Source organism: Coturnix japonica, unplaced genomic scaffold (assembly GCF_054131305.1).
Source record: "Coturnix japonica strain WE unplaced genomic scaffold, WE-NBRP24 Scf039, whole genome shotgun sequence".
Taxonomy (NCBI): Eukaryota; Metazoa; Chordata; class Aves; order Galliformes; family Phasianidae; genus Coturnix; species Coturnix japonica.
Window position 1 is genome coordinate 1,217,437 of NW_028188942.1, and position 19,864 is coordinate 1,237,300.

The 19,864-nt window shown below is 53.6% G+C and overlaps 1 protein-coding gene across 2 annotated transcripts; it reads right to left on the bottom strand.

The window, feature by feature from the left end:
• Window positions 1-13,248: 13,248 nt before the first annotated feature.
• LOC146753143 (uncharacterized) lies at window positions 13,249-18,216 on the bottom strand. 2 transcript variants are annotated; one of them, XM_085530783.1, is made up of 5 exons: window positions 14,973-18,216; window positions 14,817-14,888; window positions 14,634-14,705; window positions 14,461-14,529; window positions 13,249-14,352 (listed from the first exon to the last, which is right to left on the bottom strand). In XM_085530783.1, the coding sequence occupies exons 1-5, from the start codon at window positions 15,556-15,558 to the stop codon at window positions 13,781-13,783; spliced, it is 1,371 nt and encodes a 456-aa protein (XP_085386909.1). In that variant the 5' UTR covers window positions 15,559-18,216; the 3' UTR covers window positions 13,249-13,780. The 2 variants fall into 2 exon arrangements, with proteins under 2 accessions (XP_085386909.1, XP_085386908.1); XM_085530782.1 differs by having other exon boundaries at window positions 14,817-18,216.
• Window positions 18,217-19,864: the final 1,648 nt, after the last annotated feature.

Genomic DNA, 19,864 nt, shown 5'->3' on the forward strand with positions numbered 1-19,864 from the left:
TACCTCACAGCAGTGGCAAGTCGTCAAAGTAGGGAGGAGAGATGATGGGTGTCTTGGTGTAAGCCCTGCAGATGGGTGAACAGGGTGGTTGCAAGCCAGTGCTTTGCTTTCTAGTGCAACAGAGCTGTTCAACCTTATGGCATATCTGGTTTGCACTGTGTGAAGATGAATTGTCATGGGCCACAATGAAGAGCCGAAAGGACCCCATAATAAATGTAAAGGGAGCACTTTGCTACTGAAAGGGAAAGGGGGCCTCATAGAAACCAAAGCAAAGGGTAGTTACAGGTAGTTTATGTTGATGGGGCAGAGGGGGAACAAATAATAATATACAACATTATATATGGTTTATATGAGTAATACAATTTATTTAGTTGTTTTTTTAAATAAAAACTGGGAAAGATACAAGATCATAAAACTGTTAGGATACCAGACCTTGTATTTCTGAAAGAAATGCATTGGTCTGGTTTGGTGACAGTGGTTGCCATTCCCAGTAAGGCCATTTTTGGTTGTTGTGAGTGACGGGTGTGCACTGGGGCCAAACTGAGATTCACTGCCATGATGGCAGGGGATGGCTGCAAATTTCACTCCTGCTCCATCATCGTTCTTAGTGACATTCTTTATGATTAGGCTGTGAGTAGTTTGGGTTCTCTTGATGATGCAGGTCTCGCTTTCCTGTAAGACTTTACTATTGAGTAGTATTTGGTTTAATACTGGGTGATAAGGAGGTTATCAGGAGTACCCAGCATGGGTTCACCAAGGGTAGGTCGTGCTCGACCAACCTGGTGGCCTTTTATGAAGATGTCACTAGCTGAGTGGACGGGGGGAGAGCAGTAGATGTAGTCTACCTTGATTTCAGAAGGCTTTTGATACTGTCCCCCATGACATCCTTATAACAAAGCTGAGGAAATATGGGATAGATGAGCGGAAAGTGAAGTGGGTCGAGAATTGGCTGACTGGCAGAGCGCAGAGAGTTGTCCTTGGTGGTAGGGTGTCTGGCTGGAGGCCTGTAACTAGCGGCATCCCTGAGGGGTTTGTAATGGCTCCAGTCTTGTTCAACGTCTTCATCAATGACCTTGATGAGGGGATAGTGACCACCCTCAGCAAGTTTGCTGATGACACGAAGTTGGGAGGATTGGCTGACACGCCTGAAGGCTGTGCTGCCATTCAGCGGGACCTGGACAGGCTGGAGAGCTGGGCAGTAAGAAACCAGATGAGGGTCAACAAAAGCAAGTGTAGAGTCTTGCACCTAGGGAGAAATAATTGCATGCACCGGTGCAGGCTGGGGGAAGAGCTGCTGGAGAGGAGCTCTGCTGAGGGACCTGGGCGTCCTGGTGGACGACAGATTGACCATGAGCCAGCAGTGTGCCCTTGTAGCCAAAAAAGCCAATGGCATACTGGGGTGCATTAAAAAGAGCGTGTCCAGCAGGTCGAAGGAGGTGATCCTCCCCCTCTACTCTGCCCTGGTGAGGCCTCATCTGGAATATTGTGTACAGTTCATGGCTCCCCAGTACAAAAAAGACAGGGATCTCTTGGAAAGAGTCCAGCGGAGGGTCACAAAGATGGTGAAGGGCCTGGAGCATCTCCCCTATGAGGAGAGACTAAGTGAACTGGGTCTGTTTAGCCTTGAAAAAAGAAGGCTGAGAGGGGACTTGATCCAGGTTTATAAATACCTGAAGTGTGGGAGCCATAGTGGTGAGTCTGGTCTCTTTTCAGTAGTGCGTGGGGACAGGACTAGGAGTAATGGGCTGAAACTTCAGCATAGGAAGTTCCGCATTAATGTGTGCAAGAACTTCTTTACGGTGAGGGTGATGGAGCACTGGATCAGGCTGCCCAGGGAGGTGGTGGAGTCTCCTTCTCCGGAGATATTCAAGACCCACCTGGATGCTGAGCTGTGCAACATGGTGTAGGGAGCCTGCTTTGGCAGGGGGGTTGGACTCGATGATCTCTAGAGGTCCCTTCCAACCCCTACAATTCTGTGATTCTGTGATGAAGCTGCAGGTCCAGTTCTCTTCCTTTCAAGTTCTTTCTCCCATTTTTGTCCAATTCTTTGTCCTTTTAAGTTTCTTATTCCAATTTTTTTGTCCAATTCTTTTCCTTTTTACTTTCTTAATACAATTATTTTCTCTATTTTTTGTCTAATCCTTTGTCCGATTTCTGTACATTTTGTGTCCATTTTTTGTCTTTTTGCCCCTGCCCTACATAATTACCTCACCTGGTGCCTATGCCAATTTTACTGTGGTCAGAATGCCCTTGTCTCAAGTTTACTCTGTTCAGAAGCTTTCTTTGTGAAAGGCAATTTTTCCTATGCTACATACAGAAATACTGACAATTTATGCTGCAAAAACACAACCTACCTCTCACACCTGGAATCTATTACTCAGGGACGCTGTAGGGGACGCTGCACAGGTTGGCAGTATTGTGTGGAGCTTGGGGGCAGACGCTTCCTTCTGCTCTGAGCAGATACGAGGGCCCAGCCCCCTTCCTCTCGTGGGCTGTCTAGGTCTCTGACCTGCAGCTGAGCAGCTGGATTGGCTCCTCCCACTCGCGGGGACTTAGGATGAGGCTGTTTGTCTGCAGTGGAAGTAGGCTCACACCTCCCCCTACCTGTCTCCCTCAGAGATTCCCAAGAGCTCCTCAGGCGGCTGATTTCTTGCAGCAGCCTGGCCATCTGCTCCAGCAGCTCCTTGAGCAGGGTACACCGGCAACCAGGTTCTTTTAACTTAACTAGCTCGTAGGTATGGTGAGATGTTTCCGTTATTGCCATCTAAATGGAAATCACAATGAGATGGATGGCCTGCTGCTGTTCTTCTCCAGTGCCAGAGAAGTCCACGTAGCCCAGCACTGTGGGAGGCGGTTCCTCCCAACACCGCTTCAATCCACTTTGTCCAGCCTCCATTTTGTGCTGTGGCCAGAAGGCCGCACTGCCCCACAGCGCAGAAGGCCACTGCCCCACCCTCCATGATGTGCAGGGGGCACAGGGTCTCACTGCCCCATAGCGTTCAAGGCCACTGCCCCGCCCTCAATTATGAGCTGGGCCAGAAGGCCCCACTGTCCAATAGCACTGAAGGTCACTGCCCCGCCCTCCATTATGAGCTGGGCCAGCACACAGCACAGAAGGTGCTGGCGCAGCACCCCCAAGGCATTCACTGTCTGCACACCCTTGCGACAGGGACGAGAGGCAGTGGGCGCTACGGGGTCAAGGGCATCTGTCCTTGCAGATCCCACGAGTGAGAGTGATTGTTGGTGGCCTTTGGCTACAGCTTTTGGAAGCTGAAGGTCTATTCAGATTCCCATGGCCATGCTGCGATACATTGCAGGACGGGGACAAGCCAAGTGCAGCCGGCCCTCTCCCCGCCGGGGCCCGGCACAGCCCCCAGCCTGCGCTGTGCAGCAGGAGGAGAACAGCTGGGAGCTGGAGGTGCTGCAGGCCCAGCTGGAGGGCGAGCGGCTCCACTGCCAGGAGCTGCAGCGCCGCTGGGCTGCCGAGAGATGTGAACTGCAGAAGGCGTCAGAGCGGGAGCGGCAGCTGCTGACTGACCAACTGCGCTGTGCCTGGGAGAAGCAGCAGGCCCAGGAAGAGCAGCAGCTGAAGGAGTGGGTGCAGCGGCAGCGGGTGACGGGGACCCGGCAGCTGCTGCTCTGGAAGGAGGCCGAGCTGCGCGCGACAAAGGAGCAGCTGCAGCGTGATTGCGATGCAGCCCTGCGCCAGGCTCGGGAGCTGCAGCAGCAGCTGGCCAAGGTGCTGAGGAACCCCCCCAGCAGCGAGGCGGCCCATGCCCAGCTGCAGGACGTCCTCAGCAAGCTGCGATGCGAGACGGATGGTGAGCAGCCCGCCTGCATCCGCCACCTCCAGCGTCAGCTGGAGCTGGAGAGGAGGCTCTTCACCTTTTACATCGTGGGGAGCTGGGCAGACTTGCTCCGTAACACAATGTCCTGCTCCCAGGAAAAACAGGGAGCTCTGCACCGCCACTGTGCAGAGCAGGGCTCCAGTCAACCAGCCATGAAGGACGCTCACGTCCAGGTAAGATGACACACTGAGAGAGTGGGGATTGTTCAGCCTGGGGAGGGGAGGCTCTGGAGAAACCACAGAGCGGCCATCCAGTGCCTGAAGGAGAACTGGGGAAAGCTGGAGATGTACTGGTTGTAAGGGAGGGTAGTGATACAACAAAGGACAACGCCCTGAAAGTAGAAGAGGGGAGATCTAGATGAGGTATACGAAGACGGGACACCATGAGGGGGCAGAGGTGCTGGCACAGGCTGCCTAGAGAGGCTGTGGTTGCCACACGCCTGGCAGTGCCCCAGGCCAGGCTGGACGCACCTTTGGGCAACCTGACCTAGTGGAAGTTGTCCCTGCCCTTGGCATGGGCTTGGAATGGGAGAGTCTTGAAGGCCCCTTCCTACACAAACCATTCTGTTATTCTATGATTTTCTGGTTCTAGGTGCCAGAGACAGCCAAGGAAGACCTGGGGCTCCCGGGCAGCCGGCCCTCTCCCCGCCGGGGCCCGGCACAGCCCCCCACCTGCCCTGCGCAGCGGGAGGAGAAGAGGCAGGAGCTGAAGGCACTGCAGGCCCAGCTGGAGGGCGAGCGGCTCCGCTCCCAGGAGCTGCAGCGCCGCTGCGCTGCTGAGAGACGTGAGCGGCAGGAGGCGGCAGAGCGGGAGCGGCAGCTGCTGGCCGACAAACTGCGCTCCAAGTGGGAGCGGGTGCGGGTGTCAAAGCTGCAGCGCCTGCGGGAGCAGAGCCTGAGGCAGTGGCAAGCAGAGATCTGCCAACTGCTGCAGGAGAAGGAGGCCCAGCTGCACCAGATGCAGGAGCTGCTGCAGAAGCGGCGCAACGACACCATCCGCCAGGCATGGCAACTGCAGCGGCAGCTGGTGGAGGCGCTGCTGAGGAGCGACAGCAGCAGAGCGGACCGCAGAATGCAGCAGGAAGTCCAGCGGCAGATCTGCTGGAAGTCCCGTGCAGAGCAGGCCGTGGAGAGCAAGCGCCTCCAGTGTGAGCTGCAGGAGCAGAGAAGACGCTTCCTGCAGTACATCCTGGAGCACGTGGAGGGGCAGCCACGCGTCTTCTTCAACAGGGCCAGGGCCTGCCATTGGGCTGTAGCAGAGGTGGGTGTTCAGGCTACAGAGCAACAAGAGGCCTGCCCACCTGAGCGCAGGGAGCAGCAGGAGCAGAACACCCATCTGCTGAGTAAGCTGAAGGAGCTGCAGAGACGGTGCAGCCTCCTTGAAGAGAAGAGCAGAAGCTCTCAGCAGATGTGGGAGGAGGTGGAGTGGCTCAAGGACAAGATGCGTACGCTCTGCCTCCGTACCCAGCAGCTGCTGGAAATAGTCTGGCAGCTCAAGGAGGCCTCTTCCACATCCAAAGAGGCCACAGAGAAGGCAGAGGACGTCAACCAGCTGCAGGGACAGCATGTGGAAAAGGAGGCTGCAGAGCAACAAGAGGCCTGCCCACCTGAGCACAGAGAGCAGCAGGAGAAGAACACCCACCTGCTGAGTAAGCTGAAGGAGCTGCAGAGACAGTGCAGCCTCCTTGGAGAGAAGTGCTGCCTGCTGAGGAGCAGAAGCTCTCAGCAGATGTGGGAGGAGGTGGAGCGGCTCAAGGACAAGATGCGTACGCTCTGCCTCCGTACCCAGCAGCTGCTGGAAATACTCCGGCAGCTCAAGGAGGCCTCTTCTGCATCCAAAGAGGCCACAGAGAAGGCAGAGGACGTCAACCAGCTGCAGGGACAGCATGTGGAAAAGGAGGCTGCAGAGCAACAAGAGGCCTGCCTACATGAGCACAGAGAGCAGCAGGAGCAAAACACCCACCTGCTGAGGAAGCTAAAGGAGCTGCATAGACAATGCAGTCTCCTTGGAGAGAAGTGCTGCCTGCTGAGGAGCAGAAGCTCTCAGCAGATGTGGGAGGAGGTGGAGCGGCTCAAGGACAAGACACGTACGCTCTGCCTCCGTACCCAGCAGCTGCTGGAAATAGTCCAGCAGCTCAAGGAGGCCTCTTCTGCATCCAAAGAGGCCACAGAGAAGGCAGAGAAGGTCAACCAGCTGCAGGGACAGCATCTGGAAAAGGAGAATGAGATGGCCAAGGAAGACCCGGGGTTCCCAGGCAGCACCAGCAGCAAGCTGGTGGAGCAGTGCAGCTACCTCCAACAAGCCCTGAGGAACCTGGAGAAGCAGTGCCAGGCCCTGAAGGCCCAGAACCACCTGCTGAGAGAGGGACGCTCTCCAGAAGCGTGCCAGAAGCTGCAGAGTCTCCAGCAGGCCGAAGTCAAGCTTGGAGCGCTCAGCAAGCGCCTGGAGGAAAAATGCACACAGCTCCAGGAGATGGGGAAGAAGCTGAGGCTGCACAGAAATCCCAAACAGGAATGCCCCAATCCCCAGGAAAAGCCGGGGGAGTCCGAAGTGTGGCCAGTGGCAGTCTGCATCTACATTTTCGCAGACCATCACCACCAAAACGAAGCTTCTTAGCTCGTCACAGCTACAAAATCCTTATGAGGGCCCTAATGAGGACCCAGAAAACGAGCTTCCACTGACAGCTGGACAATACGTTTACATCTGTGGAGACATGGATGAGGATGGCTGGTTTCTGGGAGAGCTGACAGACGGCACAAGAGGACTGGTCCCTTCCAATCTGGTGGAAGAAGTTTCAGATGATGACCTGGATACTACCGTGCCTCCAGGGCTTCGTGATCTCCTGCTGGATACCGATGATGAAGAGAGACCAGGCAGCAGGAGCAGGGGCAGAAAGTGATGGTCACCATCCAGAAATCTGTGTCCATGTGTTGGCTCAGCCTGGGGGACGCCGAGATTCCTCTCCATAAGACAGCAACATCCCATCAAGATTCCACCTTTCTGGATGAAGGCTACCTCATGCTCCACTTGATGTTCAAGTGGAGTGTGGTCCATCAGCAGGAAGGCCTTAAAAATTCATCCCTTGTAAGACTGAGAATTTATTTTGGACTGGACTAAAACAACAAAAAACAACAAAAAACACCAAAAAACACCAAAACAACTTTACAAAATTTATATATTATATATTATTTATATATTATATATATTATATTATTATATAATAATAATATTATAATATATATAATATACATTATATACATAATATATATAATATAATAGATACAATAATAAATAATATTATATTATATATATTATAATATTAAAAAAATACTAATAAAAATAACCAAACCCAAAAAGTGTGTCCAGTCTTCTTGTTTTTAGACAGTCTGCTTTTTTAAAGGTACAAGGAAAGGTAGAGGCTGAGGAAAGCCTCCAAAGTCTTTCTCAAGCGCTCTACCTACAAGTATTAGAATCAAGAGAGAAAGGAATCATCACTGCTTGCCTCTGTTCTTTGGGACACCTGAAGTACCTGGGAAGGCCACACTTCCTGAGCCCTACAGACAGTCTGTCCCAAAGCAGCTGTTTGATCATTTCCATTGGGTGACGATGCATAGCGCTTGCATCGTCTGCAGGCACGGACTCTGATGCAAATCCACATCCTTAACTGTAGGTCCGTACATCCTTTATATACATGCTCCAGCTCCCCCTTGAAATTTTCTTTCTGTCCCTACATGTCAGCAGAGCACTTAGCAAGTCTCCTTCACATCTAGACACCAACTGCCCATACAAGTGTGTGTGATAATGCACACGGCTGCGGCCAGCACTCTGTGTAAAGAGAAACTGTCAGAGAGCTGCACATCAGGGAGGGGTTCCTTGGTCTCAGCCTCTGCTTGCTTTTCTGGCTGGCTGTGAGGGACGCTCATGACCAGGTAAGATGGCACACAGAGGGCGTGGATCTCTGGGAGATAGGAGATTTACATTCCCTGGAGCCAGATGTGCATTCTTCATTCTCGAGTGTTGAAATCTGTTCTGGTGACAAAGCTGGTGAGACTCAGACAGAGGGATGAGAAGGCTAAAAAGACAGCAAGAGCTGGAACAGTACCTGTGGAAGCTGCTGATGAGCATGGACTTGATCAACCTGGTTCTCCAGGGAAGGTTTTGGAGAAGGCAAGGGGCAAGAGATGGGAGCGCAGGGAGACAGCGAGATGCTCTCAGCCAGCATTTGTGTGCCGGGGACAGAAAAGCCACTGGCACTGGAGTTTCTTGCTTGCTTGCAGGAGACTCAAGCTTTGTGGAGGTGGCCGTGTATTTCAGCAGGGAGGAGCAGGCGCAGTGAGTGCTCTGCCGAGATGTGATGCCGTAGACATACGATTCCATGGCCCTGCTCGCAGAGGGCTTTGCTGCCTTTCCTCCTCATGAAGGCATCTTGGGCACTGCAGAGTGAGCCTGCACATGCAGCAGAATAAGTGCAGTGCATTTCCTTCCCGATGAATGCAACGGCAACTACAAAAGAAACACGAATGAGTGTGGGTATCAGAAGAGATTAATGTGCTCTGGACTCTGAGGAAAGACCTACAGTCACCGCTGGCAAGCAGGTGTCAGTCAGCCTTTCAATGAGGTCAGGGAGGGATGAAACAAGGCTCCAAGTATTTGTTGCACAGTTGAGTTGCTTCCTGCTGTGCTTCACAGCACAACGTGTTTTTATAAAGATGAATGCCTGGGGAACGGAAAGACTACTTTCATACATCTAGTTTGTGTTAGTTGACTGCAGTTCCAACCAGCTGGACATACAGGGTCTGGCAAATGACACCTGGAAGGAGGTACAGGCAGGAGGCCCAGCACCCTGCAACCTCCAGGTGAGGGAGAGCAGGCAAGGATTCCTTTGGGACCTGCAGGTTCACTGTGTGCAGCATTACATGCAGGAGCATCTGAGTATAGAGATGATGGCAGAGGTACAGAGCTAAGCATCACAGAGAGGGAGAGTTGCTCATCTTGTTTCCCACGGTAAGACAGGAACTAGGAGCCACGAGGAAAATGTGGCCGCATTCTGCTTTCCTCTTCTGTCCCACACCAGCCCCGTCAGAGGGGAGGAACAGCCACGCTTCCACTGAGACGTTCCTCTTCATGCACAAATGAGCATGCATGGAGCTGTGGGCAGTGCTGGGGCTGCACACACGTGGGTGTGCACAGGTGTGTCCATGCACTGCAGAGATTTGTGCACGCATGTGGGAGGGTGTGCAAGGACGAGGTGGTACGTGTGTGTGTGTGTGTGTGTGCAGGGATGGGGTGGTACATGTGTGTGTGTGTGTGTGTGTGTGCAGGGATGGGGTGGTACGTGTGTGTGTGTGTGTGTGTGTGTGTGTGCAGGGATGGGGTGGTATGTGTGTGTGTGTGTGTGTGTGTGTGTGTACAAGGATGGGGTGGTACGTGTGTGTGTGTGTGTGTGTGTGTGTGTGTGTGCAGGGATGGGGTGGTACGTGTGTGTGTGTGTGTGTGTGTGTGCAGGGATGGGGTGGTATGTGTGTGTGTGTGTGTGTGTGCAGGGATGGGGTGGTATGTGTGTGTGTGTGTGTGTGCAGGGATGGGGTGCTACACGTGTGTGTGTGTGTGTGTGTGTGTGTGTGTGTGTGTGTGCAGGGATGGGGTGGTACGTGTGTGTGTGTGTGTGTGTGTGTGTGCAGGGATGGGGTGGTATGTGTGTGTGTGTGTGTGTGTGTGTGCAGGGATGGGGTGGTACGTGTGTGTGTGTGTGTGTGTGTGTGTGTGTGTGTGTGTGTGTGTGTGTGCAGGGATGGGGTGGTACGTGTGTGTGTGTGTGTGTGTGTGTGTGTGTGCAGGGATGGGGTGGTACGTGTGTGTGTGTGTGTGTGTGTGTGTGTGTGTGTGTGTGCAGGGATGGGGTGGTATGTGTGTGTGTGTGTGTGCAGGGATGGGGTGGTACGTGTGTGTGTGTGTGTGTGTGTGTGCAGGGATGGGGTGGCATGTGTGTGTGTGTGTGTGTGTACAAGGATGGGGTGGTACGTGTGTGTGTGTGTGTGTGTGTGTGTGTGCAGGGATGGGGTGGTACGTGTGTGTGTGTGTGTGTGTGTGTGTGTGCAGGGATGGGGTGGTATGTGTGTGTGTGTGTGTGTGTGTGTGCAGGGATGGGGTGCTACACGTGTGTGTGTGTGTGTGTGTGTGTGCAGGGATGGGGTGGTACGTGTGTGTGTGTGTGTGTGTGTGTGTGTGCAGGGATGGGGTGGTACGTATGTGTGTGTGTGTGTGTGTGTGCAGGGATGGGGTGGTACGTGTGTGTGTGTGTGTGTGTGTGCAGGGATGGGGTGGTATGTGTGTGTGTGTGTGTGTGTGTGTGCAGGGATGGGGTGCTACACGTGTGTGTGTGTGTGTGTGTGTGTGTGCAGGGATGGGGTGCTACACGTGTGTGTGTGTGTGTGTGTGTGTGCAGGGATGGGGTGGTACGTGTGTGTGTGTGTGTGTGTGTGTGTGTGTGCAGGGATGGGGTGGTACGTATGTGTGTGTGTGTGTGTGTGTGTGTGTGTGTGTGCAGGGATGGGGTGGTACGTGTGTGTGTGTGTGTGTGTGTGTGCAGGGATGGGGTGGTACGTGTGTGTGTGTGTGTGTGTGTGTGTGTGTGTGCAGGGATGGGGTGGTACGTGTGTGTGTGTGTGTGTGTGTGTGTGTGTGTGTGTGCAGGGATGGGGTGGTACGTGTGTGTGTGTGTGTGTGTGTGTGTGTGTGTGTGTGCAGGGATGGGGTGGTACGTGTGTGTGTGTGTGTGTGTGTGTGTGTGTGTGCAGGGATGGGGTGGTACGTGTGTGTGTGTGTGTGTGTGTGTGTGTGTGTGTGTGCAAGGACGAGGTGGTCCGTGTGCGTGTGTGTGAGTGTGTGTGCAGGGATGGGGTGGCACGTGTGTGTGTGTGTGTGTGTGTGTGTGTGTGCAGGGATGGGGTGGTGGCCATTTGCACGAGCACAGAGGTGTGCAAAGTGGTGGGCGATTGCTCCGTTGAAGCAAGAAGCAAGCGTGACAGTGCTCCAGTTGTAAGGAAGTGCATTGCTGGAACAGGGCAGAGCTGAGCCTGCAACTGCAGCCTCCTTTGCACAGCCCAGCTGTCAGAGGGTGAGACAGTTGTGCTTCCTGAGCAGCTCAGGGACGTTGTGGACAGAAGCAGCCGAGTCCAAAGTTCCTGGTGTGAAGTGCTCCGAACATCGGGCTCTCTGGGCGAGCTCCCGGCTGACAGCACTGCTCCCCTCTGCCCTCGCCCGGGCCTGCTGGGAGCTGCAGGGCCTGCTGGGAGCTGCAGGCCCCGCAGGAACTACCACTCCCAGGATGCTGTGCGGCAGCACCGGGCGCCGCCATGACAGTGCTGTGTGCAGTGCTGTGCAGGGCTGGGCCTGTGGGCTCAGGGCACCGGGTGCTCCTTCCCTGAGCCTGCCAGGAGGTAAGGCACCGTGAGGGTGGTTTGGAGGAGACCAAAAGACATAGAGAGGACGTAGGTGGGACATGGAGGTGAGATAGATGGGGCATGAACTGGATCTAGAGAGAGGGGTGAGAAGGCAAGGTGGATATCAGACAGGTGGGGACAGGGGCCTGTACAGGTCAAGGGCCAAGTCCAGCTCTGCAAGCACAGCAACATGTCGGGGACGCCGGGCTGCGGCTGGGGATGGAGCAGAGCAAGATGGAGAAAGGGGGGAACATTCAGGGAGCGAAGAAATCTCCAAGTGGGGCTTTCTCCATAGCTCAGCCTGCAGCGCAGCCACACGACCTAGGCAGGCCTCAGACTGGGATCCTGCTGCTGGGTGCTGCAGGGTGCAGCCTGGCTCAGTCCTCTCTGCACCTGGGGACTGATGGCTGTGTCTGGGATGGCAGTGAGCCTCCTCCACTCCAGGCTGAGCCACTCAGCTCTCCCAGAATTCCCGTCCATCCCCCTTTCTCATCCCTCCATTCCCACGCAGAACTGACTGAGGAGGGGAGGGATGGGTCCAATGGTGGTGGCAGATCTGGGACACTGCCCTTTCTGCTGCCCTTTCACATTGCCCTGAAGGTGGGCCCGGGGGTCTGGGGAGGTGGGCTTTGTAACTGAAGGAACGGCTGCAGGCAGGCAGAAATATGGCAAAGACATGTAATCATTGAACGTAGCAAACAGTCAAGAAATGACAGTATTCCCAACCATTTCCCATCCTAACAATCCTTTCTGATCTTACCCCCTCAAACTCCCACCCCCAATCAACTTCCCTCCCTCTGCCAAAAACCTCCCAGCCCCCTGTTGTAATCCAAGAAGAATGGCAGCAGCCATGGATCAAGAGAAGGACTTGACAGAGCAGCAGCTGTGGAGCAGGATAAAGAGCAAACCGTGTTGGTGGTGGATGCGACAGGCAGTGCCAGCAGGGTGTCCCCTGCTTCAAAGTGCACCTTTCCTCTCTCACCCACCACACATTCTCTCCTGCATGCAGGGTCTGAGGGATTTCTTCCAGTTGTACTCCATATACGCGTGGCCAGTGCGTGATACAGAGCCCAAGTGGAACACCTGCTTGGAAAATGATATCAACTCTCCCATTCAGTTCTATGAGCGTGCGCCTTCCTCTCAAGTGATGCGTGGTCATATTTGAAAAATCCAAATTAGTTGGATATAAGAGAGGTAATAGCATCATAACCGAGCATTACTAATACATTCAATGATTATTGCCGCAGATTCCAGCACCATTTGTAACATCAGACCCCATTGGATTCACATCCAATCTATTAACATAGTAGAAGCACAAGATAACCTGGATAATGCCTAATAACTCTGGTTCCTGAGACAGTAGTTGGCGAACCTGAAGGCAAAAGGTCAGCGCGCTAGGACAAACAGCCAGACAGCAGTATGGTTAAATATGGCTGCGTCCATCGACTGCCCGAAAAGCCATGCTTTTATAGCAGACAGACGAGGGCGTTTAAAACCATACATACCAATTGGAGGAAAGCTACCGCAATAACAACCCCTGGTCAAAGACCACCCTTGAAAGCCGCGAGCTACTCATTCTTTTCCTAGAGGTGTCCTTGGTTCTCATGCTGTTTCTCCCTCCACAGCTGCTGCTCTGTGAAGCCCTTCTCTTGATGCATGGCTGCTGCTCTGTAAAATTCTTCTGGTATTACAACGGCCCCCCAGATTCCCACCCCACCAGTAGCAGAGTACAGCCATTTCATTGCCCACCCCAAAAAGGTCCCACCGCCAATTCCCACGAATTCCCACCCCAAACTCCCGCCCCCCAACCACTCCCCCACCCCAATAATTCCCCACCCCTGATTCCCACCCACCAGCCACCCCCAATTCCCACCCTAATATTGGCCACCCCAAGAATTCCCACCCCTTTTCCCCCCAACTATTTCCCACCCCCCACCCAGCATTTCCCATCACGGAGCTTTGACAGTGCAACGCTTTGTCGGTCCATCAGCTTCAGAGCCCCGCAGTGCCCCAGTCCAAGATGCCGTTTGCGGACAGCCCAGTTTGGGAGGGGTAGGGCTGGGGCCGGTGCTGGTGCCCATGGAACACTGCCGCTGCTCTCTGGGTGTGGTGGGGGCCGGCCAGGAGCCCAGGGCTACAGGGAAGCGCCTTGGTCGGCTACGGCCACGTCTCCTGCTCCACCAAGTGGGCCGGTTTCCTGGTCTGCTCCTGCTGGAGCCGCTGTTGGGGTGTGATGGGCACCGAGTCCTCCTGCCGGCCGCCGTGCTGACACAGGCAGCTCCGCCTGGCGCCGGTGTTTGTGGCCTGGAACATGCTGGCAGCGCGGTGGCTTCCTGGTTGTGGCGGGGACACTGGCTGCCAGTGTGCTGCTTGTGCCCGCTGCTCTGGCCTCTTGTGGTTGGTGCAGGTGGGTGCTGGGCACTTGGCCGGCTGGCTGCTGTCCCCGTGCTGCTTGTCTGCCATTTGGCTGGAGATGCAGCCAGGTGGCAGTCAAAGGCGGCTGAGCAGCACCCGGGGCTGCCTCCGCCGTGCCTCCTCCATCAGGTGTGCAGTGCAGGGCGACGGAGGTGCGGGGGCAGCCAGTGGGGTGGGCAGTGCCAGGCGGGTGAGAAGCACTCGGGGCTGCCTTCGCCGTGCCTCCTCCATGAGCTGTCCAGTTTGCATCAGAGGAGGCACGGGGTGCTTGGCCGGCTGGCTGCTGTCCCCGTGCTGCTTGTCCTTGTCTGCCAGCCGGCAGGAGATGCACCCGGGTGGCAGTGCCAGGCGTCTGAGATGCACCCGGGGCTGCCTCCGCCGCACCTCTTCCATCAGATTTGCGGTGCGGGGTGACGGAGGTGCGGGGGCAGCCAGGGGGGTCGGCTCAGGCAGCTCAGGCGATGCTGGCTGCCGCCAGAGCGGGTTTGCGAGGAGCCCTGATTCAGGATTGGGCTCATTGCTGAGCTCCCTGCTGGCCCCCGGGGAATCAGGGTGCTCTGTGTTGTTCTCGTTCTCTTTGGTCCCCTCTCTTGTGACTGCAGGAAGGCCCTGGCTGTGCTGGGGGACCTCCAGAGCACTCGTCGCTTCTGAAAAAGCAAGAGCATCCCCCAGAGCAGAAGGATGATGGCAGCCTTCCCACACCTGCTGGGTGCAGACAGCCACCCGTCAATCACCTCTGTAAGCCACAATCTCACCAAGAATCCAGGCGAGGAAACTGTCCATTTCCATGTCGTCCTCACATCTGTTGCTGCTGGGTGTCTCTTCTGGAAAAGGAAGGGAGAAAATCCCCAGTGGGGCAGTGCCAGCTTTCCCACTCGGCCACTCGGTGCAGACGCCCCCTCAGCAGCTCTGCTGCCCCCAAACTCACCCTGGCTGATCCACGTCAGCAGCTGGTCAAAGTCTGCGCTGTCGTCCAGGATGGCCGTCTCGGATGTGACTTCTGGGGAAGGAAGAAAATCCATTGCCCAGTGGGGCAATGCTGGCAGCTCTCCCACAGCTGGGAGCACTGGGTACCACCAAGCCTGGCCAGCTCTGATGCCAACAAACTCACCGTGGTCGATCCATGCCAGCAGATGATCCATGTCTGCTGTGTCCTGCAGGGTGCCTGCGCTTGTTGTCCCTGCTGGAAAAGCCAGAAGATCCCCAGTGGGGCAATGCCGGCAGCTTTCCCACAGCCAGCCGCCCGCTCTGCAGCCCCTGAACTCACGGCCTGATTGCGGCGTGGCAGCGCTGCAGGTGAACAGAGCCGTGTCAGGATGGGGGCAGCCATGGGTGGGCGCTGGGTGCCCCTGGTCCTCCATGAGCAGCACGGCGTCTTGCAAGGGCTCCATGGGCGGCTCCCAGCTGGCGGGCAGGGTGCAGGGCACGGGGAGCACGTGCTGCTGCAGTGCCGGTACCTGCAAAAGAAGTGTCGGGGGGCCGGGGCGGCCGGGGGCCTGCGGCAGGCAGGTGCCTGCGGGCTGCGGGGGCTCTGCATGGGGCACGGCCCCAGGCCACAGCCCCATGGGCTGCTGGGGCAGCAGCGTCCCTGCCAGCAGGGGATGTCCCCAGCAGTGAGCAGGGGCAGCGGGGGGAGCCATCGGTGGGTGCAGCCCCCCAGGCAGCAGCTGCAGCAGCGGTGAGTGCAGCCCCGCAGTTGGGGGCAGCCCCCCAGGTGGGAGCTGCTGTGCTGCCTGTCCCCAGACACCTGGTACCCCAGGCCAGACAGAGGCCTGAGGCACCAGGTGGGTGGCACTGGGGACAGGGAGGGGTTGGGGTGGTACCGGCATCGGTCCGCGGATGGTGGGCTGCATCCAGGCGGGGTCCAGTGGCGGCACAGTGGCTTGTGGAAAAGTGGCTTCAGGCGTCACAGGCACCGTCAGCGCTCCTCGAGGGATTCTCTCTGTGGGGAAAGGCCATAAGGGGCACTGGGCTGAGATCTGGGCTGCTGGGCTGCTGGGCTGAGATGTGGCTCACAAGGGTGGCATGTGGGGCTTCAGCTGGGATCTGGGGCTTCAGCTGGGGCCAGCTGAAGCACGGGAGCAGGGGGAGCCTGCTGCCTTACCTGCCATGACAGCTGGAGAGTGGCAGTTAGGGGAGCCCCTCCCCCAACGGGGCTTCTGTGACCGTTGGGCTCAGCCCCTTTCCCCCAGGCTTGCCATGGTTCCATTTGTCAGACCCAAACATCCTTCCCGTCCCATCTCTAACCTGAGAGCGTGGACCTTTTCTCCTGGCTTCCAACGTATCTTGGGGCAGAACACACAGCACTGTCTTTGCTGCTCTTCCCTCTTGGCTGCTTCCCTTTCCTCATCCACCATCCAACCTTCAGCTCTTCTCCCTGACTCTTCTCCTCTCCTCTTCAGCTCTTCTGCTCTTTTTCTTTCCTTGGATGCTCACTCCTCTCTTGCACGTCTACTCCTCTTCTGCTTTTCTTTCTTACCCGCATCCTCTCCCGTTCTTCTCATCTGCTCTTCCCACTTCACTGCATCCTCTTTGCACCTCTCATGCTCTACTGTTCTTCTCTTCCCACCACTCTCTGCTCTTCTGCTCCAGGCTGCGTTTCCTTCTCTGCTCTTCTGCCCTCTCTTCCTCCCTTCTGCTCTTTATCTCTTCTGCACTTCTCACTGACCGCTGTCCTCTCTTCCCGTCTTCCGTCCTTCTGCCATGCAGCCATTCACTCTTCTCCTCTTCAGCTCCTCTCCACTTGTGCCTTTCTGCCTTACCTCTATCTGCTCATCTCCCTTTCTGCTCTTCTCCTTGTCTGCACGTCTTCCTTACCTACACCCTCTCCTTTTTCTTCTGCTCTTCTCCTCTTCTGCTCATCTCCTCTTCCTGTTGTTTTGCTGCCTTGCCTGCCTCCGCTCCTTTCCTGTGTTGCCCCTTTTGTCCGCTGCTTTTCTTTCTTACCTGCATCCTTTCTCATTCCTCTCTTCTGCTCTTCTTTAGTTCTGTCTTACCTGTATCCGCTCTTCCCATCTGCTGCTCTTCTCCTGCTCTGCTCAGTGTCCAATGCCTGCACCGCAGCTCTATGTCAGAATTACTTTTGGGGTGGAGAAAGATACTCATATATTTGTGTGTGATTTTATATGATTGAACAGGAAAAGGAACTAGTTAAAGACATCTGTATTGAAGGACATGTTCTCAACATGACTAGTACTTCTCTAAGAACCAAAATGATGGAAAATATGAGCTAAGCTTTTAGTGTTTGCTGGAAGTGCTTCTGGAGTGAGGCAGTCAAGTCTGCAGCTCACAAAAGGTTGTCATAGCTCTTGGCACACTGTACCTCATCCTAAATCCAGCTTGCTATCTACTGCGACTGAAACTTTTGAAGTGGAATGGAGATTGCTGCAGGATGGGGAATAAAAATCTGCTGGTCTTGCTGCTGCCAGTATATATGTACAGACTTTAGACTGCTGGGATATAGTGATTGCTGTCCTGTTTATCTGACTTGTGAAGTTTTACATCCTAAATATATTTTGCTGATCATTTCATTCACGTTAGTGAACAGTATAAATTAACATTCTTTGCACTAGAAGATTATGTTATGTGGGGTAAGTTTTCTCCATTCAGAAAGAGATGATAATTTTCATGTTGCTGCAACAGTTAAGTTTTGGCATAGAGGTTAAGGGCTCTGTAGAGCGAAAATCTCAAGCAGATACCATACCTGGTGTTCTCAAGTGACTGTACATTTTTATTTTGTAAGTTTGGTCATGACCCTAATACAGAGTTCACTACTGGAAGTGAAGACATACATGTCTCATGACAGGAAAAATCAAACAAATAAACAACAACAAAATAACCCCACAGCAACAAGAACAAAACCATTAAGCTTACAAGATTCTTTTTAATGGAAATGAAGTAACAGGTTGGAGAAATCTGTTTGTTCGTCCTGTATCAGGAACAGCAGGGGGCAGATAGAAGTAGTTCCTACTTCCAGCAGCTCAACTGCAGCAGGAAAAGCTGGGAATGCAGAAGGAGTGAGAAGATCCAAACAACAGCACAGCATTTTAATATGAGTTTTTCCTGGTGAGTGTTGAGCGTTTCTGAACATTGTTCTTAATGTGATATTAAGTTAAAAGATCATAAAATCACAGAACAGTTTGGGTTGGAAGGAACCTTAGAGATCATCTTATTTCAACGCACCCTGCTGTGGACAAGGACACCCCCCACTAGACCAGGTTGCTCAAAGCACTATCCAGCCTGGCCTTGAACATTTCCAGAGAGGGTGCGTCCACAACTTCTGTGAATTCCCATAGGACCCTTATTAATAATCTTTGATTGTGTGTGAGTGTGTGCAGGGATGGGTGGTAAATGCGTGTGCACGCATGTGCATGGAGTGCAAGGATGGGGTTGCACACATTCATATGAGCGGAGGGGTGTGCAAAGGGGTGGCGTTGCACGTGCATCAGTGTGTAAGCAAGGAAGAGGTGGCACACGTGTGTGTCGGTGGTACGTGTGTGTGTGTGTGTGTGTGTGTGTGTGTGCAGGCAGGGAGTGCAAGAATGGTGGTGCATGTATGCATACAGCTGGGGAGCACGAGAATAAGTTTTTGAGTTAGAATAGTTCTAACCTGGTCTGGGGCTGTGACTACCAATTGCCTTCCAAAGGTCAATTTTCTGCTCTCTTCTACCCGAAGGGCGGTTGCTGCTACAGCTTGGATGTACTCTGGCCACCCTTGTGATACTGGATCTATCAATTTAGATAGGTATGCCACTGGTTGACGCTTATGTCCCCATTCCTGGGTTAGCACTCCCAGAGCTGCCCCTCGATCTACAGTAACAAAAAGCTGGAAGGGCTTCAAGGCAGGAAGAGCTAGGACTGGGGCTGTAATTTGTCCTTGTTTTAATTCTTTTCTTAGTTCCTTCTCTTCAGTAGTCCACTGAAGCATGTTGGGTTCTTCATCTAATAACTTAAGGTATCAGCCCTTGATATTCTGAGCATATGCCTCTATCCAGAGTCTGCAATATCCTACTACCCCCAGGAATTTTCTCAGTTCCCTCTTTGTTCTGGGCATGGGTAGCTCGATAACTCCCTGAATCCTCCCTGGGGTTATTTTATACTTTCCCTCAGAGACCAGGTGTCCCAAAGACTTGGCTTCTCTTTCCACGGACTGTGGCTTATTCTTTGATACTCTCAGTCCTTGTTTCCCCAGGAAGTTTAGCAGTTCATTTGTGGCTCTTTTAACTCCCACTTTCTCTGACCCTGACAACACGAGGTCACCTACATCTTGTAGGAGTAATGCTCCCTCTGGTGGCCGAAAATGTTCTAATATTTGTTCCAAGGTTTGCCCGAACCAATTGGGTGACTCTGTGAACCCCTGGGCTAGAACTGTCCACCAATACTGTTGTTTCCGCCCACGATCAGGATCTTCCCACTCAAAGGCAAATATGTCTCTGCTTTCAGATCCAATGGACAAGACCAAAAGGGCATCCTTTCAATCTATAACACTGAACCGCCTGTTCCCATTTGGGATTTTGTTCATCAAGGTATATGGGTTTGGAGCCACTATATTTTGTACTATGTCATTAATTTTTCTCAAATCTTGCACTAATCAGTAGGAACCATCTTTTTTTTTTAACTGGCAAAATGGGGGTATTGAAAGGTGACAGCCATGTTCCAGCAACCCATCCCTTAGTAATCACTGTATTACAGGTTCAAGACCAATACGTCCCTCAAATGGAAATGGATATTGTCTCTGTCTTATGACTTCATATTTTGCTTGCATTTTTATTTTCAAAGAGGTTATTTGTAATCCCCCTCTATTTCTTTCTTTGACCCAAACCACAGGGTCTATTCCTCTCTCATCTGCCTCAGTTAATACATTTATCGATACAGTAATTCCATCTTGACACAGTGTTGTTTGTATTCCTGGTTTCATCACGAGATGTCTCCCCAGCAAGTTAGTCCCTGCATCAGGTACGTAGAATAATTGTCCTGTCATTGCTTTAAACCCCAGTTTCAACTTGATACTTTCATCCCAGTTCCCTCTACCCCATTTATCTTTAAGGTCTTATTTCTTAATTTGAGTCCTGACTCCTTATGGGCCAGCGATGAACAAGCTGGCCCTGTAAAAACACAAATTCTTCCCCTTCAGGTACCACTTTTATATTTACCAGGGGC

Excerpts from the sequence above, each read along its gene's own strand:
- LOC146753143 (XM_085530782.1), bottom strand. The coding sequence starts at position 15,558 with ATGCAGCCCACCATCCGCGGACCGATGCCGGTACCACCCCAACCCCTC. Across the intron at positions 14,530-14,633 it reads GCTGACGTGGATCAGCCAGG|AAGAGACACCCAGCAGCAAC; the intron begins GTGAGTTTGGGG and ends TTCCTTTTCCAG. Across the intron at positions 14,353-14,460 it reads TTTCCTCGCCTGGATTCTTG|AAGCGACGAGTGCTCTGGAG; the intron begins GTGAGATTGTGG and ends TTGCTTTTTCAG.